This window comes from Mastomys coucha, unplaced genomic scaffold (assembly GCF_008632895.1).
Source record: "Mastomys coucha isolate ucsf_1 unplaced genomic scaffold, UCSF_Mcou_1 pScaffold15, whole genome shotgun sequence".
Taxonomy (NCBI): Eukaryota; Metazoa; Chordata; class Mammalia; order Rodentia; family Muridae; genus Mastomys; species Mastomys coucha.
Window position 1 is genome coordinate 26590472 of NW_022196897.1, and position 25908 is coordinate 26616379.

General features: G+C 37.9%; 1 protein-coding gene and 1 long non-coding RNA gene across 5 annotated transcripts in view; one reads left to right on the plus strand and one right to left on the minus strand.

Moving 5' to 3' along the window:
• Nucleotides 1–25908, minus strand: part of Nr6a1 (nuclear receptor subfamily 6 group A member 1) — a 183474-nt gene that overhangs the window by 126175 nt on the left and 31391 nt on the right. For 3 of the 4 annotated variants that reach the window (XM_031370119.1, XM_031370120.1, XM_031370121.1), the window contains exon 3: nucleotides 12460–12504. In XM_031370119.1, the coding sequence (XP_031225979.1) occupies nucleotides 12460–12504 (45 nt within the window). Of the gene's footprint in view, nucleotides 1–654; nucleotides 2486–12459; nucleotides 12505–25908 lie in introns of those variants that run through there. The other variant, XR_004118560.1, reaches the window with a different exon arrangement.
• Nucleotides 555–21382, plus strand: LOC116090110. The gene is made up of 6 exons (XR_004118561.1): nucleotides 555–594; nucleotides 2718–2850; nucleotides 4385–4519; nucleotides 4969–5170; nucleotides 13039–13122; nucleotides 20916–21382. It is a non-coding gene; the product is annotated as an uncharacterized LOC116090110 (long non-coding RNA).

Below are 25908 nucleotides of genomic sequence, written 5' to 3' on the forward strand. Positions count from 1 at the left end.
CCTTTTCCCTTCCCTGCCCTGGCTAGAACCAGTGCTGAAAGAACTGGGGAGACTCTCACCAGCCCTTAAGTCTTCTAAAAATTTTTGTAAAGATTTTTAAAATAAACTCTTGACCTATATGGCCAGGTTGACTACTTTTGTACAGCAATTTTATTGGAACACAATCATACACATTTATTTACATATGACTATTTTGGGCAGTAAAGCATGGAGAAAGCAGGGAGTGGTGGCCCCAAGCAGGCATAGTCCTGTGAGTTTTAACGTGTTGTTTCTGCACTGCAGCTGGTCTACTGAGAAAAGGTGGGTGTTAGGAGTTCCAACACAACTAAATAGCTCAAAAACACCAAATTTTTTCCTGCCCTACCTTTTAAAAATTATTTGTGGGACCAGTGAAATGGATCTAGGAGTAACAACCCTTTCCACCAAGCTAGACAATCTGAGTTCAATTACCAGCATCCACGAGCTAGGAGAGAGCTTAAGTCTGGTAGGCCATCCTCAGATCTTCACACAGACTGACATGTGCACACTCTTCCCTCCTCCCCACAAATACACAGGTGAAGAAGATGTCAAAAGGAGAACACCTATGGTTACTTGGTAAGTTAAATCTTGTGTTAATTTATTTGCATTCTTAAAATAAATACCAAGAAGTCACGGTTCATGTATTAGGTATTCATACATTTATTATATTGCTGAAACTAATTTGCTAGTGTTTGTTAAATATTCTGCCAATGTTAAAAAAGAAAAAATGGTCAAGGGTTTCTTGTATGTTTGTCTCTTATAGAGGGACAATGTTGTACTCATACAATGAGTTAAAAAGCAACCTCTTTTCTAATTTCTAAATGAAGGTGAAACTTAAATATTGCCACTTCTTAATTCATCTGAGCACAGGCACAGCTGTCCAACCCCTCTCTCAGCTTCATTTGTATGGTCTTGATAATTTTATCCTTCTAGGAATTTCTCTGCCTCAGCTAAGCTGACTGATTTGTTTGGAATAAAATTTTTCAGGAGAGTCACTTATTCCTCTTGTTTTTCTTGGCCAGTCTAGGTATAGGTATGCTTCATTTATTCAGACTAAGCAGATTAGTTTCATTATTTTCTGTCTTGTTTTTCAGTGCTTTCCATTACAGAAAATTAGGAAAGTCATGCAACTATAAGCCTCCTTCAAACATAGCTTTGATTATAGATCATAGAATTTTGTCATGTAATACTTCCATTTCTATTTAGTTAAAGTATTTTTAAGTTTAACTTGAAAAAAGATTGTTTTTGAGTTAGTTTGTCGTTGTAGCCCTGGCTGTACTGGAACTTGCTCTATAGTGTAGACCAGGATGCCTCAAAACTCAAGAGATCCATCTGCCTCTGCCTCCAGAGTGCTGAGATTAAAGGCATGCACCATGATCACCCAGCTTTTGAAATTCTTCTCTGTCTGATTTAGCTTCACATATTTGGAGACATCATAGGCTTCATTCCACTGTGGATATTTAATTTAGTTCCATTGTAGTTACAGACTGTACTCTGTATGGAAATATTTGAAAATAACAGATTTATGTTGTTACCAGCACAGCAGCTTCCTTTCATCCTTATCATCCACCTACAGAATCTAAGTTAGAGTTTCGAGAACAATTTCTTCTTATAGGTGAGAATATCTTTTCGACTCATTTTGGACATTTTTTATCCTACCGACTTCAGCCACCCATTATGTTCACAGAACTCAACCATAAATCCTATCTTTACTTTTCTTTTTCTTGTTACTTTTCAGATTTTCTCATTATCCCTGTTTTTCAAGTAAATGCTTATTACACTAAGGATTTATCAAGTGTTCTGGATATATAGATTATTTACATTTATTTATACTACATTGTTTATACTACACTGTAGAATGTTTATTATCAGATTCTGGAAATCTAAAGCAATTATCCCTCTATTTTCTACCCCCTTTTCTTGCTCCTCCCTTTTTAAAAATTTTATTTATTTTTAATTTATGTACAATGGCAATTTGACTGCATGTATGTTTGTATGAGGGTGTCAGATACCATGGAACAAGAGTTACAGTTATGAGCTGCCATGTGTGTGCTGAGAATTAAACCTGGATCCTCAGGAAGAGCAGCTAGCTCTCTTTCTTAACTGCTGAGCAGTCTCTCCAGTTCCGCACTCTTCCCTGTCCGATTCTCATTAAAGGAACACTCGATGCTACCCTATAGATCTCTCAAGTTCTGTTCATTTTTTCAATTTTCTCCTCTTCTGCTCTGTATATTAAATAAGATATACAGAGATCTCTTTTTTTCTTCTATCATCTCCAAGTTTTTACAAATCCATCCTGCTTAATATTTCAGTTCAGTTGTGCTGTTCATCCCCCAGTTTATTCTTAGTATCTGGCTATTAAAATTCTTTGTATTAAGTCAATATCTTCATATTTTCTTCTAATTCCTTAAATATGGTTTTCTTTCTTTGAAGAATCTCTATGCTGCATGCCAACAATGTGTAAGCCCTGTTGAAAGAAAAAATGGAAAAGCTTTGAGGAGCTGAAGTATGTCCTATAATCTCAGAACTTTAAAAGTCCGATGAAGGATGATTTAGAGTTCAAGGCCAGCCTAGGCTAAACAGGGAAACTATCTCAAAACCCAAAAAGAAAGAAATAGCTGAAAAGTCTGTGTGCCAGATCCACACTGTGTCACCTGAGATACAGCTTTTACTAACTCATTTTCCCTCTTACATGCAAGCCAGACATTGTTCCTTTGTATATTTATAACTGTTGTTGATACTGAATATGAAAAATGAGTCACGGAGCTGAGGAAGAGGAATGCAACTTTGAGGCCACCCTGAGCTACACAAGACCCTGCCCCTAATGATGATGTAAGTTAGTGATAATGTGGGCTTCTGTTTTCACCAGTTTCTGAACTAAACCTATGAAGTGTGTCTCTGCCTCAATGACAAAGTTCCTCCTATCACAGGGTTTCCCCTTATGTATATTATGGAGCCTGATTTCTACAGCTCACTCCTTAGCATCCTTTATCTGTATAGTTTACTGTCTATTCATTCAAAGATATGTCAGATATGGATTTACTCACTCAAGACAATGGATTAAAGCTTGGGATTGGAGGAACAAGTCTATGCCAGATTTCTATTTCACTTGGGCTTTTTCACAAATCCCTGGCATTGTCTCATACTGGTTTTGTTTGGTTTGGTTTGGTTTTAGGTTTTGTCAGACAGGGTTTCTCAGTGTAACCAGCCCTGGCTATTTGGGACTTGCTTTGTATATACCAGGCTGGCTCAAACTCAAAGATCTGCTTGCCACTGCCTCCCAAGTGCTGGGACTAAAGGTGTGCATCACCCACACCTGGCTTGTTGTCAGTCCTTTTGATACAACCTGTTAAAACCCTGTCACCCCCATGCTGGGGACCACACTCAGAGTCCAGTGTTGTCTAGCAAGTGCTCTGCCACCCTTCACATAGTTTCAACACTTGTCAACTCGGGAGCTGGTAAAGTAGCCCTATAGCTGTCTCACCTCGAGACATCCAGAATAAAGCCCTGGCAGTCTGATAATGCACTATCACAACAAAACTATAACCTCAGGTTATATAGAGTTGTCAACAAAATTTTTATACTTTTCTTTTTTAAATTCATAATACTGGAGCTAAACCCAGGATCTTATAAATGATGAATAATGCTACCACTCTATACCTAAGATCATCATTTTTAACAAGCAGTTTTTTCAAACTGTGACCTGCTACAGCAGAAAGCTTAGCGGCTCATAGCCTGCTTACAACTCCAGAAAAAATGCAATGTATGTTGATCTTATCCCAAGCTCAGTGGTTTTCATTAATACACCCTTCTTCACTTGTTTATAGTTTCTTTGGTGAGAAAAGATTTTCTATCCTAAGCTGGTCAAACATATTTTCAGGGAATTACACCCAAACATCATAGCACCTACGTAGCTAAAATACAAAACTCAATTAAAAAAGGAATACACAAGTGAGAAAAGTGAAGAAGGATAGAACTGCTCTAGGATTGTGAAATCATTTCCAATTACAGGATACAGCTTAAGACAAATGTAGGAGTCATGTTTACTTCCTACTTCACTAAAGCACTAAGTATTAGAAGTCACAAGCACCTTCTTGTGTGTCTAGCTCAGCTGATCACCTCAGACCTTGTCACCATACTGGTACTCAAACAGGTCCTAGGCAAAGAGTATACAATGTTACAGATGATCCTGGCCACTGCAACGGAACCACTAAAACACAAGTTAGGAATATGAAGGCTAAAAGACAAGAGAAGAAAAACAACAACAAAAAGACAGTATTTTCAATTAGTATTCATATATGCTCTTATAACAAAAAACATTGTTTTATGGTTCCATAGCAAGTAATTATATCTTGTTACTTTCAAGGACCTCCCTCTTCATTCTTCAGTTAGGGCCTGTCACCACCTAGTGGACTATGTAGGAATAATACACCAAACATCACCACAGTGGCCCACCTCTTCTGTTCCAGAACAAATCTCTAGATGGAGTCTTCAGAATCAGGTAAGAGCTCCTGTAACTATCTAAAAAACCAGTTGCATAATTTGTAACTACATAAAATATAGATTTATACAAATAAAAGATATGTACTCAAGATAATGAATGGGTTAAAGAAAAACAAAAGTAGTTTATAGACAGTATGGTACTGAGGTTAAGACAAGCTTTGGCTCCCAAGGATTAACCTGCTTAATAAAATTAATTTCCCAAGTTTAATTTATTAAAACATGAAAATTTTAATACTTCATAACTACATGAGTTTCCCCCCCCCATCTCCAGGTTATATGGGCCACTCAGCTTTCAAACTTCAATCAGTAAAACCACATCAACAATACAAGATAGAGAAACTGTATTTAAAAACTTGGACATTGTTCATAATAAAACTCCTACCAAGGTACAAATAAAAAAGGAAATTTCCAAAAGCTGACTGTATTTTATCTTTTTGTAATCTATAGCTTCCTGACCTCAAAACTGGCTAAAAGGTAGACTAGGTGTGGTGGAACATGCTTGCAATCCCAGCATTTGAAGGCTGATATAAGAAGACTGCGAATCCCAAGTCAGTCCAGGATACAGGGAGAAATTCTTTCTCACAGAAAAACAGAAACTGGGCCAGGACATGCTGATATACACCTAAATGCCAGTACTTGGGAAGAAGAGGTAGGTGGGCTCTCTTATGACCCTTCCTGGTCTACACAGCAAGTTCTGGGCAACAAAGGCTAGTAAAGACACTGTTTAAAACAAAACAAAACAAAACAAAACAAAAACCTGACTACAGACCTACAGCCATAAAAGCAAAGCACCTGTGACACAGGGGGATAGGGGTTTGGCTCAATGGTAAAGCACTACCTAACATACTCAAATCCTTGAGTTCAAACTTGAATATTGAAAACCAAAAACAAAACAGCATGCTATAGGCTGTATGACAGGCAGGCCAATAGATTGTCTGCATCTTACCAAACATTTGTGTGTAGTTTGTTTGATTATTTGTTTTGTTTTGTTTTGTCTTTGTAGTGCTGGGTACTAAACCTAGAGTCCTGTACATGCTAGGCAAGGCCAAACAATTTTTTCCACATTCAATAGGGAAAGAAATCTTTTTAACACAGAGACAGGAAAAACAATGTCTATATACAAAAGAATGAAGATATATGTTACCTTGCACTATATGCAAAAAATTATCAAATATAAAATATAAAGAACAATAAAATTTTTATGCGAAAATGGGGAAAGCTTCATGACAGTGATGGCACACCTTGAATACCCACTGGAGTAGACTAAAAAGTTTTTACAAAACTGGTGAAGCACATCTCTGGGTGTGTCTGTGAGGGTATTTCTATGGAGGATTAACTAACAGGAACAGGGAAATAAATAGGCTCGGGCTCAAATGCAGCAGCAGAGGAAAACTGAAGAAAATACACATATAATTTGCTTCCTAGCAACAGAGAAGTAATAATTAGCTAATCACTTCATCGTCCTTGCTCAGTTGTTATCCGAGTGACAGAAAGTTGTTACAAAGAAAGTAGATCTGCCGTCGTGAGGCACATGCCTTTAATCCCGGCACTTGGGAGGCAGAGGCAGGCAGATTTCTGAGTTCGAGACCAGCCTGTCTACAGAGTTCCAGGACAGCCAGAGCTACACAGAGAAACCCTGTCTCAAAAAACCAAAACCAAAACAAAACAAAACAAAACAAAACAAAACAAAACAAAACAAAAAAGAAGAAGAAGAAAGAAAATGGATCGTCGTTGACCTGTGGTTCATAAGCTTTTGGAACTAGCTCTCAAGAGGAACATGAAAGAGTCGGAAGCAGCTAACCAGGGCAGTGACTCTGGTAAGTGCTCAAAAGATAGGAATGTTAGTAGAAATGCATAAAGTAAAGTCTACCTTCCTGAGGTTTCAGATGGACTGAAATGTGAATTATAAATGTGACTGCTCTTGAGGTTTCCAGTGGGACGGAGGACTCTATTTGGAAGCCATTCATGTTACATTCCAGCAAAAGCTTTCTTACATGTCCTGAGTCTTTGTGCAACTCCCAGTTTAAAGATAGTAGACTAATTTAGGTTGTGGCATGGTTATGGCGGATTGTTTTCAGTAAGATTAACAGTGATAAATATGACCAAAAAGCAGTAAAAACACAACAATTTTTCCAAGGATATTAAATTCCCTAAGAAAAAACCCTACTTTGCAAGGCAGCAAACATGCCTTTAGGGCATCATAGAAGATGTCAGAGTCTACCCAAGGGAATGAATGTTTTAAACTCATCTCCAACAATTCCCTTAAGCGAGATCCCAGGTATCCAGCGGCTGGCACAGGGCTGCCTAGGAAATGGATTCAAACATGTGAGTACTCATAGGCTGCTGTGACTGGTCCAAATGGCTCAGCTACTCCAGCACTGGAAGGACAACACCAAGTCTGCTAATAGCTTGAGTGTTATCCTCATGATAGTAGTTTTGCAGACATGCAAAATTCAAGAGTTAGCAAAGATATAACAGAAAATCCATGTAAGCTAGAAATGCCAAGAACATAGAATAGCCACTGAAAACTACAAGCAGCAAGCAAAGACAACCCAAAGGAGTTGTACAGGCTGAAACCTGAAAGGGCATGGGGTGGGATTGCACAAATGTCTTGGAGTTCACATCATACTATTTTGTACCTCCCAGATAACCCAGATGCCAGAAAAAGGGCTACAGATTTTAAATGCTTGTCTTAATAGGTTTCTCTCTTGTTTTGATCTTATCTCTTCTACATCCCTATTCCTTCCTCTCTTTTGGGTGGAAATGTAACATTGTGATCTTGGGAGTGTGCAGCTTGCTTTTGATAGTCCAGGTATTCATCTAAGAGTTTCTCAAGAAGGAATTCAACTTTTGAAACATGTTGGAATTGCTAAGATTTTTGAGAAGTCTAGGAAATAGATTATGTACACTGGGCTTCACAAGATGACTCTGGGGGGCTGGAGAGATGGCTCAACAGTTAAGAGCATTGACTGCTGCTTCCAGAGGTCCTGAGTTCAATTCCCAGCAACCACATGATGGCTCACAACCATCTGTAATGGGATCTGATGCCTTCTTCTGGTGTCTGAAGAGAGCAATGGTGTACTCATATACATAAAATAAATAAAACATTTTTTTTGAAAAAATTATTTATTTTATTTATATGAACACATTGTAGTTGTCTTCAGACACACCAGAAGACGGCATCAGATTACATTACAGATGGTTGTGAGCCACCATGTGGTTGCTGGGAATTGAACTCAGGACCTATGGAAGAACAGTCAGTGCTCTTACCATTTCTCCAGCCCCAAATAAATAAATCTTAAAAAAAAAAAAAAAACTCACAAGATGACTCTGAGAAGGAGGGGGGGGGGCTAAATTATTATGATTTGAGTATAAAATGGCCCCAGAGGCTAATGTGCTATTACCATTTTGAGAGGTGGTAGAAAGTTTCAGAGATGAAGCCTACCTGGGGAATTATCAATTCAGGAAGGGAATCTCTGAAAGTTAAACCTGGTCTTCCATTCTTCACTTTCTCTGTTTCCTATACATCATAAAACAGATGACTGTTGGTCATATATTTTTTGCTGCATGAGGTGACCAAAGATATATATGTGAGTATGAAGGGTATTTCATATTGAAACTGTAACAATGACTTTGAACTGAGCAGTGGTTTTTATGGCTATAAAAACCCAAAGTACAGACAAAGTAATAAGAATAAGAATAAAGTATATTGGACAACATCAAAATTAAAACTCCAGGGCAATGTGTAATTCAGCTGTTGAAGGCACACTTGGAATATATGATATCCTGAGTTTGATATAAACACAAGAAATTCAAAATGAAAAAAAAATTAAACCCTTGTGTGTCTATGAATATATTCAACAAAGAAGAAAATCAGTATGCAAAATGGGAGAGGTTGCAAATTAGGTATCTGATAAATGTCATTACCTAGAATTTAAAAGAATTCCCCTATAACTAAAACAACCAGGCAACCCCACTGAGACACTAATTTAAAAGGAAGCACAAAAGTTGAAAACATTGCAGATACAAATGGCAAATAAACACATGAAAAGATGTTAATACCACTAAAGACTAGGGAAAATACAAATAAAAATAAAAAATACAGGATGTGGTAAGAATGTAGAGAAACTGGAATTCTTTGTGTGTGTATGTGTGTATGTGTGATTCTGGTATTGAAAACAATACAACATATATACATACATATATACACAACAAAAATTAAAGAAAAAGAGTCCATGAATTTGAATGAAAGTCAGAGGTGGTATTTGGGAAGACATGGGGTGTGGGTGGATAGATAAGATCTCAAAAAGCAAAAAAAAATTATATAAAACAATTTAAAAAAAAACAGAAGATACTTAAAAACAAAAACCACAATTATCGCATGGTTCAGCAATTCTACTTCTGGGTATAGTTCCAAAAGAAATTAAAATAGAAACTCAGAGATACACTGCTGTACACCCATGTTCACAACAAGATTATTTGCAATAGCTCAATGTTGAAGAAAACCAAGTATCTACTAACTAGTGAATAAATAAATAAAATATGGTATATACATGTAACATTATCCAGCCTTAAAGAATAAGTGAATTCTAACAGATCATACAACAATATGAGTAAACTTTGAGAGCATTATTATTTGCTAAGTCACATAAGAGCAAATATTATGATTCCCTTAACAGATAACTATATGGAGAAAGATCCATAGATACAGAAAGAACTTATTGCAAAACTATTAATATTCAAAATGCTGTGGTACAGAGATAATGACATACAAACAGAATAGCATGCCCAGAAAACTGTCCTGACATATAAAGTCATTCTGTTCCATTTGTAGATTGACAGGTCCTAGGAGTTACAGGGAGTTTCTATTAATATAGTATGAATTTCAGTTCTAGATGCGAGTTCTACAGATGGATGCTGGTGACATTATACACTGATGTGAATGTAATCAATACTACTGAATTGGCATGCTTGAAAGTACTGAAAGCAAATGTCACCTGTTTTCTATTACAAATTTAAAAAAATAAAAGAAGAGCCATGCCCTGGAGAGGTGGTTAACTGGGTTTAAAAAAAAAAAAAAAAAAAACAAACAAAAAAAATAGTTTGAGGACCCGAATTTAAATATTCAAAACCTATGCAAAGGGCAGATCTGTAGCACAAGCATCTGTAAACCTGATACCAGGAGATGGGAGGCCAAAAAAGGAGAATTTCCAGAACCTCACAACCTAGCTAGTCTGACTTACATAGTGGAAAACACAGAGACCTTCTTCTCAAACAAGGCAGACAATGGGGACTGATGACGGAGGTTGGCTGCTGATCCCCACATGCACACAGTGGTACATATCATGCACATACTCACATCCATATATATGTATATGTGCATATACACACACACACACACACACACACACACACACACACACACACACGAAAAAGAGCTAGAGATGATAGTAGGTGCCAGTAATCTGTGAACTAAAGAGGTATAACCAGGACAATTATGAGCTAAAGGCCAGCCTGAACTGAGCTGAGCTAAGCTTCATGGTGTGTTATATCTCACCAGGAGCTATACAAAAGACTCTGGTGTCAATTATACACACACACACACACACACACCCCACATGCACGAAGTGTTATATGCCACCAGGAGCTATACAGAAAAATTGGTATTTATTATATGCATGTGCACACACACACAACTGAAAAAATTATTTAAAATAACTGAAAGAAAAATTTATATAGAATTAATCTCAATAGAAAATGAACTCTTTCTACTAAGATTTAGAACAAGACAAGAATATCATTGCCATCAATATCTACCACTATACTAGAAATCTTACCCAGTACAGTAAGAAAAACAAATAAACACCATAAACATCAAAAACGAAAACATAAGGTGGTCTTTATTCACTGTTATGCACACAAAAGCCCCAACAGGTTTTTTTTAAATAACTAGCAGAGCTAGTAAACAAATCCAATACAATTCAATACACAAAATCAATTGCATTTCTACACAACTAGGCAACAATTGAGCAAATAAAGTTTAAAACCAGTTTGCTTCATCATAGTATTAAAAAGCAAAATAGTTACAAATAATTTTAAAGAAAAGCAAGATAAACATTAATATTTTTAAAGCATTAATAAGAAAAAATAAAGATGCTGCATTAAGTGGCAAGACAAACTAAATTCAAAGATTAGAAGACTGCTATTGTTAAGATGGCAACTTCAACCAGAATAAAACCCTTTGCTCACAGGGTCAAGAACCTCAGTTTACCCAACACTGAAAAGAAGACGACAACTCTTCTGATAGGATCAGTGTAATTCAATAAATATCTCAGTGATGTTTTTGTTTTTTTAAATAAGTTGATTCTAAACTTTATATGGACTTTTTAAAAACAAAAAAACTAAGGCAAAATAACTTTGAAAAGGAACAATGGAAGTACCCCCCTAGTTTCAAGACACTATGGCTCTTATGAGAAGATTAACAAAGACTAATGAAAGACAATAAAAACCCCACAGATTCACATGGTTTTTTTTTTTTTAAGAAAAACTTCAAAATATTCATTAAGACTTTGACAAGAAACAAATTTCCATATGAAAAACTTTGATTCCTATTTTATAAAACGTCAAAATTATGAACATGAATGTAGTCCTAAAACCATAGTTTCTAAAAGAAAATGGAATTTGGTTAAATTAAGATTTTCTAGTGAAGATATAAGAATAACAAAAGGTTCCAAAAATAAGGCTTCATAAAAAGTTATAAGTTAAATTCACCATATTAACAATGTTAAAAATGAAAACAAAAATCAGACTAGGAGAAAATATTCATACTACATAGATCATATGACAAACCCAGAATATAGGCCGGGCGGTGGTAGCACACACCTTTAATCCCAGCACTTGGGAGGCAGAGGCAGGTGGATTTCTGAGTTCAAGGCCAGCCTGGTCTACAGCGTGAGTTCCAGGCCAGCCAGGGATATAAAGAGAAACCCTGTCTCAGGAAAAAAACAAACAAACAAAACAACAACAACAACAACAAAAAACCCAGAATATAAAAGTGCCAACAATACAAAAAGTAAACAAAGAGCTTACTTAATGTTTCTAATGATCAAGACTTGAGGCATTTAAAAAGATGACACATGAATATCCAATAAGTGTATGATAACATTAAGGAAATGCAGATAGAAAAATTCCATCCTGGGGCTGGCGAGATGGCTCAGGGGTTGGGAGCACTGTCTGCCCTTCCGAAGGTCCTGAGATCAAATCCCAGCAACCGAATGTGGCTCACAACCATCTGTGGTGGGATCTGATGCCCTCTTCTTGGGTATCTGAAGACACCTACAGTCTACTTACATATAACAAATAAGTAAATCTTAAAAAAAATAAATAAAAAAGAGCTGGGCAGTGGTGCTGCATGCCTTTAATCTCAGCACTTGGGAAGCAGAGGCAGGTAGATTTCTGAGTTCGAGACCAGCCTGGTCTACAGAGTGAGTTCCAGGACAGCCAGGGCTACACAGAGAAACCCTGCCTCAAGAAAAAAAAAAGTTTTTTAAAAAGAGAAGAAAGGAAAGGAAAGGAAAGGAAAGGAAAGGAAAGGAAAGGAAGAAAGAAGCAAGCTATTAACTCGTGCATTATGGATTATTGTCACATATTGGGGTAAAGAGGCACAAAAGAGCAAATGAGTATGAAATTATGCATGTAAGACTGTAGAACAAGTATTAAGAAATTACTAGATTTTAGGAATTAAGTAGTGGATCAAAATAGGAAAATGCATAAGGAAATTTTAACGATGGATTACAATGATTAATAATCTTGTGAACACTGCTTTGATTTACATTTCCAGACAGGAACATTTCCTTGTATAAAAATTTCATATCTCAATTTTAAAAAGATACAAAGAGTGAGGGCTTTGGGATCACACAGAGCAGCTCCACCACTTACCAGGTATATGGCCTTGGCCGAGTGTTAAACTGTCAGTCTCCCCATCTGCAAAGCAAAAAGAACTCGAGTTGAGAATAACTTCATAGAGCTACTAGGAAAAGTAAACAAGGCAATACTTGAATGACATAATACAATAAATGCTCATTAAATATTAACATTAACAAAGTAGTCAGATATTTTATTCCCATATTTCAACTAAGGAGAAAGATTCAGGAATAACTAGTGGGTAAACAATGGTAACTTACATAGCCCACCAGTACGTGTGTTGTTTCAGTGACCCGCAGCAGGGATCATTCATTTTTTTGTCTTTGTTTTTGTTTTTGTTTTTTGGAGACAGGGTTTCTCTGTATAGCCCTGGCTATCCTGGAACTCACTCTGTAGCCCAGGCTGGCCTCGAACTCAGAAATCCACCTGCCTCTGCCTCCCAAGTGCTGAGACTACAGGCGTGCACCACCACCACCCGGCTGATCATTCAGTTTTATGGATGAAGAACTCCTGCATCAGCAGGCATCAGCAGATGGCAGCATGCAAGCTTCTGCTTTTGCATTCTCTTTTCTAACATGGTTTCATCTATTTCAGGCTGGCCTGGACTTTACTGTGCATCCCAAATGATTCTGAACTACTGATTCTCATGCCCCTACCTTCCAAGTTCTGGGATTACAGGTATGTGTCAGTTCCTGTATTTCAACTGTACCATGCATCCAATAGGGTCACATTTAGCAGTTAACCTTGTAATTGCCAATATACTCCATCTCATATTGAAAACTACCAAATGAATGTTCTATTTATTCTTTCTTTTCTTCTCTTCTCTTTTTGAGACAGGATGTCACTGTGTGCCCCTGGCTGGCCTTGAAATTGCAGAGACCACCAGGCTCTGTTGATATTAAAGGTGTGCACTGCCACCAAGGCCAACCTTCATTGTTGCCAATACTAAATTTAAGTCTCCTGACACAAAATAGGAGGCCAAGGAGCAGGAGAGATGATTCAGTGGTTAAGAGCACTGACTGCTCTTCCAAAGGTCCTGAGTTCATTTCCCAGCAACCACATGGTGGCTCACAATCATCTGTAATGGGGTCCAATGCCCTTTCCTGGTGTGTCTGAAGACAGCTACAGTATCCTCACATACATAATAAATAAACAGATCTTTAAAAAAAAGAAGACCAATTCTAGAAGTGGGGCTATAAATAGGCACTTTCAAAACATTATTCTAGGGTTTAAATTTTCATTTACACTGTGTGTGTGCTTCTATGTACATGCATGTATACATATATGCATGCACATGTCAAAGTGTGCATGTGTAGGTCAAAGGACAATTTGAGGAAGCTGGTTCTCTCCTTCTACCATGTGGGTTACAGGCCCTGAATTCAGAAGGCCAGGGTTTGCAACAAGCCACTTTCCCTGGCTGAGCCATCTCACTGATCTATTCTAGGCTTTTAGAGAATTTCTTCCTCAGAGCAATTTCAAAAGAAGAGAATTCTGACTTGGTATGGTTGGCAGACACATGTAATTCTAGCACTTCAGAGGCTAAGGTAAGAAAATTTTGAGTTAAAGGCAACCCTGACAACACAGGGTTATCAAGATCAGCCCAGCTACATGAAAATTCTTCCTTAAAAAATAAAATAAAAATTGAAGGAAAGGAGGGATAAGAATGAATGCATATAATCTAGATATATAGCCTGTGCTCTACGTGGGAAGCTAGAGCTAAGGCTTGAAACTATTTGGCAGAATAGTTTCAGAAACTTGGCGGCTAAAAGGGAACCAATTTTTCATTAAAACATATTCTATTTTCCTTAATCATGCAAGATTATCACTTTGAAAAAGTTAAAATGGCTGGATGGATGTAGTAGCGCACTCCTTTGAGCCTGGCACTTGAAAGACAAAAAACAAGTAGATCATGAGTTAGAGGTTAGCCTAGTCTTCAAAGTGAAAAACCAAAACCGGATGAGAAAAATTTCGCATACGTTTTATACAAAGGTATTGAATTCAAACAACCATTTTCAACTTTTTTAAAAATATGAGGGCCAGAGAGATGACTCAGTAGGTAAAAGCAGGTGACACACAAGCCTGATGACATGCAAATGATCCCCAGAACTCACCTAAAGCCAGAAGGAAAGAATTAACTCCACAAAGCTCTTTGACCTTCACCCACTTGCTTTGTCAGATGTACCACTGCTCCCTCATCACACACACACAGACACAGGGTTATCTCAAACTGTTAAAATACTGCTCCCCAGAAAAAAATAAATGCTAAAATCTAGCCTCAGATTTTTTTTTCATTCCTTCTTAGTCATCCATTACAAATCTCCAAGCATCCCTTGCACCCACCAGATAGTAACAGGCATCCATGACTATACAAGGACTCAACAATTGCCTTTGAATCCAACTATCTTTTCACCAATTGTAAACAAGCCCTAAACTCTTGGCTCCATAGAGAATGCCTACAAGTCAGTAGAAACTCTGAAACAGGGGCAGAGGTCAAGTGACTGGGAGAGTTCAGCCTAAACTCTCAATCTCATCCCACCCCCACCTTATTCAAAAGAATCCCATCAGAAAGCAACTCCCATCAAAAGGCCATATTTAGGAGACCTGATGTGGCAGTGTTGCCACATACTAAGCTGGGCCTTTAGAAGCCTGGGGAACTGCTACAGCCAGGAACCCCCTAATCACTAAGTGAATGTTATGGAGGAGGAAACATTAAGGGAAAACAGGGAGACTTACAAATTTATCTTAATATGCTTTAGGAAAGAAACTGTCTCCTTAAAGGATACAATAGTCCTTAACCTGAGCCATAAAAGAAATTTATTTGTGGACTTAATTCACCAGTGAATTCTTCTAGTTTGTCCAAAATCATCCTATAATACAAAAGATGATCAAATGATACTTTCTGAAAAACCATCATAGCCGGGTGGTGCATGCCTTTAATCCCAGCACTTAGGCAGCAGAGGCAGGCTGATGGTTCAGAGTCGAGCCTGGTCTACAAATTGGACAGCCAAAACAGAGAAATCCTGTCTTGAAAAAACAAAAACAAACAGACAAAACCTCATCATACACATAAAAATCATGATACAGGGCTTGGCATGGTGGTCCATGTCTTTAACCTCAGGACTCAGACAAAAGCAAGCAGGTCTTTGCATTCAAGACGAGCCTGGCCTACAAACTGAGTTCCAGATCAGCCAGGGCTACATAGTGAGACCCCGTCTCAAAGGAAAGGGAGAGGAAGAGGGAGAGGGAGAGGAAGAGGAAAAAGACATTATATTGTCTTCAACTCTTCATATGCACATATAAAACACACATATACATGGATGTACTCACAAAAAATATATACAAACATTATTTCTTATTGTATGTATGACAGGAGGCCACAAGCCTTCCACTTCTCATCTGTGAAGGACAGTCAATGGACAACTCTATGGGATCAGTTCTTCCTTTACGTGGATTCCAAGGATCAAACTCAGGTCACTAGACTTGAGTAACAATCCCTCTACCCATTGAGCATCCTGCTACACATAAGTTCTTTTTTAAAAAAAGTAAAAAGTTGGGGCCACATGTAGTGGCACAAACCTTTAATACCAACACTTGGAGGCAGAAACAGGCAGATCTCTGTGAGTTCAAGGCCCGCCAGAATTACATAAAGACCCTGTCTCCAAAGATGATGAAGATGATGATCATGGGAATTGAACCAAGAACCTTGTACAGACTAGCAAAAGGCTATGCCACTGAGCTATTTCTTCGGACCCACCATTAGCATTTGAGACTTACCAAAATTAAGGTGGCTACAGATAATTCAGTTAAATAAGGTCTCTATAGCCATATACTTCATGGCATACTTTGGGATCTTTTCACCTTCTCAAGCAGGCCTCACAGTTCTTATCTAAATATAAGAGTATTTAAAATAGCTTTTATAAGTGTTTAATAAGAAAAATCAATGTTAAGCATTTTATAAATATGTCAGTTTTCACTCTATGGTAAAAAGCCACATAAGTTTGTATCTACCTTTTCCTGTTAAGCCAGCAACCCTTAACAGAACTGTGGCCTTTATACTGTGGTTAAAACTTGGCATATACAGGAAAGGAAAACAAAGTACTATATTCAACAGGTTAGATCCTATAAAGACAAATTTATCAAATGATCATATATGGCACACTCCTAGCACACAACTGCTAGAATATATACAGTGTCTGGCACATAAGAAATGTCCAATAAATAGTATTTCTCAGGCTAAGACAAAGTCTAAGTGAATAAACTTCTTGCCATCCAAATAAATTAAACCTGAGTTCAGATCCCCAGAACCCATGTACCTATAAGCCCACTGTTCATACAGAGTTAGGAGGCAGAGACAAGACTTTCCCAGAAGTTTCTGGGCAATATGTAGCACTAAAAAGGATCCTGTCTCAAGATCAACAGTGAAGCCCAACATCCAATGTTGCCCCTATACTGGCTGGTTTTGTGTGTCAACTTGACATAAGTTAGAGTCATCAGAGAAGGAGTCTCCTTTGAGGAAATGCCTCCAAGATATCCAGCTGTAAGACAATTTCTCAATTAGAGTTCAGTTTAGGAGAGCCCAGCCAATGGTGGGTGACACCATGCCTAGGCTGGTGGTCCCAAGTTCTATAAGAAAGCAGGTTAAGCAAGCCATGTGAATCAGGCCAGTAAGCAGTACTTCTCCACGGCCTCTGCATCAGCTCCTGCCTCCAGGTTCCAGTCCTGTTTGAGTTCCTGTCCTGATGTCCTCCAGTGATGAATTATGATCTGAAAGTGTAAGCCAAGTAAACCTGCTCCTTCCCCAGCTTGCTGTTTGGCCATGGTGTTTCATCACAGCAAAAACAAAACAAAGCAAAAACCCTAGCTAAGACAGCCTCTGACCTCCACACATGTGCTGTGAACACACAAAATGAGATTAAAAATAACTATTTTTTTTTTACATAGCATTGATCTTTCCTTTCTTAATATCTCCTATTCAATTTTATATTGATTATCTGCAGACAATGGTTGGACTTATCTATACTACCTGCCCACCTCTTAAAGGTTTTTTATGTTTGTGGGGATTTTGTCTACATGTTTATATGGGCACCATGTGCAGACACTGCATGCAGAGGTCAGAAGAGGGCATCAGATCCCCTGGAACTAGATTTACAGATGGTTGTGACCTGCCATGTGGATACTCAGAATTGAACCTGGGTCCTGTGGAAGAGCAGGTAGTATTCTTAACCACTGGTACAGCACCTGTACTACTATTTAATATCAAAAGTTATGATATATTGCCAGGTGTGGTAATGCATGTCTTTATTCCAAGCACTTGGGAAGCAGAGGCAGGTAGATCTTTATGAGTGCCAGGACAGGCTGGGCTACATAGAAAAACCCCACACCCCAAAGTCTCCTTGAGATCCCAAGATACTTGGGATGGAGAGATGGCTCTGCAGGTAAGAGCACTGACTGTTCTTCCGAAGGTCCTGAGTTCAAATCGCAGCAACCACATGGTGGCTCACAACCATCCATAATGAGATCTGATGCCCTCTTCTTCTGATGCTTCTGAAGACAGCTACAGTGTACTTAGATATAATAAATAAAGCATGAAAGGAAGAAAGAAAGAAAGAAAGAAAGAAAGAGGGGGGGAAGGAAGGAAGGAAGGAAGGAAGGAGGAAAGAAAGAAAGAAATTGATCCCAAGATACTTGAAAGCTAATTGAAAAACCAGAACAAGTTAGTGGTGACGGGCTCTCTTATAAAGCTGTTCTTAATCTTAATTGTACATTTCACTGTCTTCCACATATCCCCAGTGAGTACTCATTTACCACTATGGTAGGAAAGGCTAAAGCCTCTGAGATCAGGGGCTGTTTTAGGGTTTTGTTTGTTTGTTTGGCTTGTTTTGTTTTTACATTTCGGTTTGGTTTTTGATTCAATGTCTCACTATATAACCCAGAAAAGCATGACACTCAAGCACCTCCAGTCACAACCTCCCAAGTTCTAAGATCATAAGCATGTATCACCATGCCTAGCTCATCTCTTTTTTTTTTTTAATTCCTTAACTTGGCTTATTTTTTCAGTTAATTTCAGAAAATAAGAACTTACATAGGATTTATGAATAATAGAGAGGTAGAAGATGTTTCTATATTCATTTACCTAGTCTTTTGGATAAAAAAATATATATTATTTTTAAAAAGTCTGGTAAGCCCAGCAATCCCAGCATTCAGGATGCAGAGTCAGTCAACCTGGTTTACCAAGTGAGCTCCAGGACTGTCAAAGCTGTTGTTACACAGAGAAACCCTGTCTCAAAAACAAAAACAAAGAAACAAAGTCTGGTAAGCTGAGCACTCAGACAGAAGGCAGAGGCAAGATCTCAGTGAGTTCAAGTCTGCCCTATCTGTTACAGTTAAGTTAGTTCCAGGTTATCCAGAGCTGCATAGTCAGACCTGTCTCCAACAGGAAAAAAAAAGGGGGGGTGGTGGTGCTGGAGAGATGGCACATACGTTAAAAACACTGACTGCCCTTCCAGAGGACCTGCCTTCAATTTCCAGCACCCACGTAGCAACTGGTAGTTGCCTGTAATTCCAGGAACTAACACTCTCACACAGACATTCATGAAGGCGAAACACTAATGCACATAAGGTAAAAATAAATTAAAAATGAAATAAAGTAGGTAAGAAAATCTAGGTAAGCAAAAACCTAAAACAGTGTTTTTAAAGTAACAATCAAAATTTAAACAGTACAAAATCTTTCCTGAATATGCTATTAACCTTGCTGTGATGGTTTGCACATGCTTGGCCCAGGGAGTAGTACTATTAGAAGGTGTGGCCCTGTTGGAGTAAGTGTGCCCTTGTTGGAGTAGGTGTGTCACTGTAGGTGCTTTAAGACTCTCATCCTAGCCGGGCGGTGGTGGCGCACGCCTTTAATCCTAGCACTTGGGAGGCAGAGGCAGGCGGATTTCCGAGTTCGAGGCCAGCCTGGTCTACAGAGTGAGTACCGGGACAGCCGGGGCTACAGAGAGAAACCCTGTCTCAAAAAAAAAAAAAAAAAAAAAAAAAAAAAAAAGACTCTCATCCTAGCTGCCTGGAAGTTAGTCTTCCACTAGCAGCCTTCTGATGAAGATGCAGAACTCTTAGGTCTGCCTGCACCATGCCTGCCTGGATACTGTCATGCTCCTGCCTTGATGATAATGGACTGAACCTCTGAACCTGTAAGCCAACCCCAATTAAATGTTGTCCTTATAAGAGCTGCCTTGGTCATGGTGTCTGTTCATAGCAGTAAAATCCTAACTAAGACACTTACCATTAATCAAATAAAACATGTATAATGTGAATATTCTTAAAACAATCTGAGAGTTCTTTAGTCTACTAAGAAGTTAAATAAATGAGTAATTGATAACTTATCCTATGCTGCTGGTTGGAGGAATGATGACAAATCCCCTATGAGCCAAATGGTAAAGAACAAAAATGCCAAAATGTTCAATAGTACATCAGCCTATTATGCCAACAAGTAAACTATTTCTGTGAAGCAGTAACATATGCTAATATGTAGAATGGCTCATGTTTATGTCATTAAGAAACATGGGTTGCTGGAGAGATAGCTCAATGGTTAGGAGCACTGGAGCTCTTCCAGAGGACTTGGGTTCAATTCCCAGCACTGACATGGTGGCTCACAACTATCTATGATTCCAGTTCCAGGGGATCTGATACCCTCACACCAATGCACATAAAATTAAATTAAATTAATTATTTTTTTTTAAAAAAGGTGGGTTAATCTACTGAATAAAATGTGATTACAACAGCCCATGAATACAGACTGAGAATTTCAACAATACAATAATAGCCTAGAAGGGCTGGAGAGATGGCTCAGCAGTTAAGAGCACTGACTGCTCTTCCAGAGGTCCTGAGTTCAATTCCCAGCAACCACATGGTGGCTCTGAACTATCTGTAATGGGATCCAACGCTCTATTCTAGTGTGTTTGAAGACAGCTACAGTGTACTCACATGCATAAACATAAATAAATCTTTAAAAAAAAAGCCTAGAACAGCATACACTTACTAGTGTTTGTCATTTCTTAAACACTGTTCTAAACCCTTTACTTCACTTTTTTTGTTTTTTTGTTTGTTTGTTTGTTTATTTGTTTTGTTTTTCGAGAGAGGGTTTCTCTGTCCTGGAACTCACTCTGTAGACCAGGCTGGCCTCAAACTCAGAAATCCACCTGTCTCTGCCTCCCAAGTGCTGGGATTAAAGGCGTGCACCATCACCGCCCGGTTTATATTACTTCACTTAATCCTCATAATAGGCTTAATAAAATCAGAATACTCTTACTATTTGCATTTTCAGATAAGAAAAGTGATGCACAGAGATTACATAATTTAACAAAAATTACAAAGATAACAAAATACTAAGGCCAAATTGAAACTAAGCAATCTTGAGCCAGGATGCACACTTTTATTTCTTATTTATTTATCTATTTTTATGTGTGTCTATGTAGGTTTGTGTACATGTATGCATTGTTTGCAGAAGCCAGAAGAGAGCATCCGATTCTCCGAGCCCACCGTGAAGATAACCCTGGTGCCCTTGAAAAGCAGTCAGCCGCTCTTACCAACAAAGTCATCTCTCCAGCCCCTAGGTCATGCTTCTTTAATTCAGTAGTTTTTGCTTATATAAAAAAACTAAAGCACTAATTTGAAATGTGGACTTATGAACTATGAATGTGTGCATTGGCACAGTGTATAATGTAGGCAAAAGTAGAACAATCTGAATGCCCAGGGTTAAAAAAGTTGGTTACATAAACCATGGCAAAGTTGTTCCCCTTCGATGAAGTTGCCATCCTACTATTAAAAATATTTATTAAAATGAATGTCTCATGACTTGGGGATAATGCTCTAAATGTATAAGGGAAAGTGGGGTACAAAAATACATATATGATTCTTAATAATTAAAAGATGATCTCAAACACAAACATGCAAAGACTATTCTCAAATGATAACATTTATTTCTTAGTGGAGAGATCAGGGATACTTATGTTTACATTTTAATGTTTTAAAGAAAAACACAAGTTAATACTACCAACTGAAACAAAATTATCATTTTCTCTTAATTCAAAACTATATCATTAACCTCAACCAGTTTGGGAAGAAAAAAATGCTATAACAATTTGAAATCTGTCTAACTCCAAGTGGTTCTTTTCCTTTGATTTGTGCCCTTCGGACATCACACAAATACTAAGCATAAACCAAAAAGAACCTTCAACTTCAATTTTGGAAAGAGGATGAAAGTATTTTCATTCTTTGTTGATGTTTTCTCTGTGGTTGTTTTAGAATCATAGTACAAAAAAGAGACTTCTTTACATATAGGCCAAAACCCACAGCGTATCTTTGTGGAAGTAGATTAGAGACATAATTTGGACTAGAGAGAAAGAACAGCTGTTGCTAATCCAACTGTTTACCCTCTGACCCTCTACCTACCCCATAACTGAACAGTACCAATTGTTTCCCTGTGTTATAGGGTGTTTACAATCCCTGAGAGGAATGAAAGGAATTAATAATTTAGCCTAGAAAGCTGACAGCCTTTATTGGGGAGACCCTTGTCTGAATGTCAGAAATCAGAGCAAGTGCTGTCTTGAAATCACAGGTCCCTTTACTGTTCCAGTTTTACAGCTTAATTGGCCCCCAAACATAAATCACTTATTTCTCCTGTTTTAGGCAACAATGACTTCTATTCTCTATTTCTCTTGTAGCAAGGCAGCCCTTGTTCTTTTGAGTTTTACAACTACATGGCAAACAAGGTAGCTGAGGGGAAAACTCAGGGAGCAGAGCAGACTGGGGTTACTTGGACATAGCACAGAAAGGTTATGGTGTTTTGAACTTCTCTCGACCTCTGGCTGCCCTTGTACCCAGCTTATGCTAACGGCACAGTATAGGGCACTTGTAGAAATGAACTTAGCCTGAACCTGGGCCATAACATTGGACTCTGGGAAGCCCAGGACTTGTAGGGAGGAGTCAGAATGTGAACAGAAGCTCATATTTGAGAAATGCTGCCCATCTGCTCTACCACAGAAAAGGTAACTAAAAGAACACCTGGTAGATAAAATCTTCCCTTAAGTAGTTCCAACATATTCCACCTGCTGTACCAAATCTACTCTCTACAACCACTACTGAGTACAATTGGAAATTAGCTGCAAAGGTGTTCCTATCACAAAATAAACAGGAACAGGCTTTTCCCACTAGGAATTTGCAATGGGAAGACATTAGAACCTCTAAATTCCAAAGATACAGTGAAGAGAAAGCTCTATTATATTCAATTTAGTGTATAAAAATACTAACACAGGAGATATTATTCCTTCTAGTCATAATACACAGAAATGTAGCATCACCAAGAATAATCAGTGATCTGGCAAGACAGCTCAGATGCTTCCCACCCTTACAGAGGACCTGAGATCCAGACACAGCAGGTGTGAGGTGACTACAATCACTTATAACTTTAACTGCTCCAAGGGGATCCAACACCCTCTTTTAACCATCATGGTCACCTATGGTCACATGCAGATATACACAGATGCATAATTACAAATAAAAATAAAGACTAGAGGGACTGGCGAGATGGCTCAGCAGTTAAGAGCATTGACTGCTTTTCCGAAGGTCCTGAGTTCAAATCCCAGCACAACATGGTAGCTCACAACCACGCATAATGAGATCTGACACCCTCTTCTGGTACATCTGAAGACAGCTACAGTGTACTTATGTATAATGATAAATAAATCTTTGGGTCGGAGCAAGCAGAGTTAACCACAGTGGAGTTGACCAGAGCAAGTAGAACTTCTAAAAAAAAAAAATTCAATTCCCAACAACCACATGCTCACAACTATCTGTACAGCTACAGTGTACTCATATATATAAAATAAATAAATAAATCTTTTAAAAAAAAATAAAGGCTAGAAAGATGGCTCAGCCATCTAAATCTTAAAATCATTACAATCACTATCATCACGATCATAACCATGACCATTTTCATCAGGCTTAGCCTGGCAGAACACACCTATAATCCAAGCATTCAAGAGGAGAAAGAAGGATTACTTTGAGTTTGAAGCCAGATGGACTATTAGTGAATTCAAGACAATCCAGATACAAAGGGAGATCATGTCTTTAAAAAACAAACATCAAAATCTAATACAATTTGCACAGCCCACCTCAGTCTTACAGCTTTCTATAATCTGACAGTCAAGTTTGTGTACACTCAAACTCCAATACTAATATAGACTGAGAACGTAAATTTTACTTTTGTCAATCCATTTTATAATAATTATATCCTTACATGTTTCTTCAAAGACATAGGACAAAATTAAAGTACTAAGGTCAAAAAAGTGATATAGGGACTGAGACTATTACCCATATATACTAAGTAAGCACAATTTTAAAAAAAGAAAACTCATTTTTGGTGACTCCCATTCTATAGTAATAAATAAAATCATGTTTATTTTCATGTAGTAGAGAAGTCTACAAACCAACATATTCAGTAAAGGAACTCATGTAATCAAGGCTTTTCTCAATAAATGGCATGAGGTACTTGTAGTAAATATAAAAAAAAAAAAAAAAAGAAGAAGAATACAGAATTGGATGCCACTTGCTAAATTCAAGGTCTGAAAACTATCTTTCCAAATACTATCAGTATATCACTAATGTGTGAAGGCAAGAACTATACTTAGTCATTTGTGCAATCTAAGGCTAAGAACTGAGCCTGGAGCAAAGAAAAACACAGTGTTTCCCTTAGTTTTCAAGTATTTGCTGTATTTTCTGTACAGACACATGAAACACTGCTTACAAATACCAGTGCCTTCCTAATATTAAAAAATGCTTCTATAACAGGACCATAACTCAAGAAAATAACTGAGCCGGGCAGTGGTGGCGCACACCTTTAATCCCGGTACTTGGGAGGCAGAGGCAGGCGGATTTCTGAGTTCGAGGCCAGCCTGGTCTACAGAGTGAGTTCCAGGACAGCCAGGGCTACACAGAGAAACCCTGTCTTGAAAAACCAAATTAAAAAAAAAAAAACTGAATTTACCTTTTCCTCCTCCCAAGGCTAATCATAAGAGAATGACAGAGACAAAACATTGTATTAACCCTCAGCTACTGTACTGACACACAGTCTATAATCATAATATAAAACTGATTCCAAATTTTGTAAATTTCACAGAGCCATGTCTAAAACTGCTAAGATGACTAGCAAGGTAAGATCTCTGCTGCCAAACATCCCACATTTGATCCCTAGAATATACATGGTAAAAGGAGAGAACAAAGCTGGGCAGTGGTAGCACACACCTTTAATCCCAGCACTTGGGAGGCAGAGGCAGGCGGATTTCTGAGTTCAAGGCCAGCCTGGGCTACAGAGTGAGTTCCAGGACAGACAGAGCGATCCAGAAAACCCTGTTTCGAAAAACAACAACAACAAAAAAAAAAAAAAAAAAAAAAGGAGAGAACTAACTCTCACATGTTAGCTTCTGACTTCCACATGTATGTTGTGGCATGCACACACTCCCTACATGCACAACTAAATAAGTAAAGGCTTTTTTTTTTTTAAGCAAATCTAATTTCCTGGCATTTGATAAATACCACATACTTATTCTGCTTGGCAATATGGCCCTAATTAAACATGCATGAATATTTATCCTAAGGTGTATAGGGAAAATACATAAGAAAGCTCATGTTCTAAGGGATGATATTAGCCAATCGGTAAAAGGTAAGCTTTATCACTTACCTAATAACATAATGGTTAATTAGCCTCATGACTCTTTAAAAGTCCTAGAACCAGAAGGTAACTAGACCACCCCCTAAATTTTAAATCTAAATTAGCATTTGACCTTTCAGCACTATAGCAAAATAAGGTCAATATCCAGTAGATATACTCATGTTTATTTCTCTAACAACTATAACTATGTCCCAGAGTATTTCATGCAATAGTATGGGAGCACAGGAAATTTAAATGACTATGACCAAGACTTCCATAGTCTTGAAAAACATCATTTAACTAGATCTTGAAAGTCACTCTTATACCTTAATCTTAATAGCATAAATGCACATGCTTTATAAATTAAACTGGCACAAAGATTATCAATTATAAATTTATAAATATAAACATAAAGCTAAGCATGGTGGCACACATTTGTAATTCCAGCACTCAGGAGACACAAGTAGGAGAATCGGGAACTCAAAGTCATCACCATCTACACTGAGTTTGAGACTAGCCTGAAATATAAGACCCTGCCTCAAAGAAAAAGAAAATATCAAGAAATGAGGGGTAGTTGGGCATGGTGGTATACACCTTTAATCCCAGGCACTTGGGAAGCAGAGATAGGCGGATCTCTGTAAGTTTGAGATCGCCTGGTCTACAAATTGAGTTCTAGGACAGTCAGGGCTGTTGAACAGAGAAATCCTGTCTCAGGAAAAACAAAAAAAAACAAAAAAAAAACAAGGAGAGAGAGAGAGAGA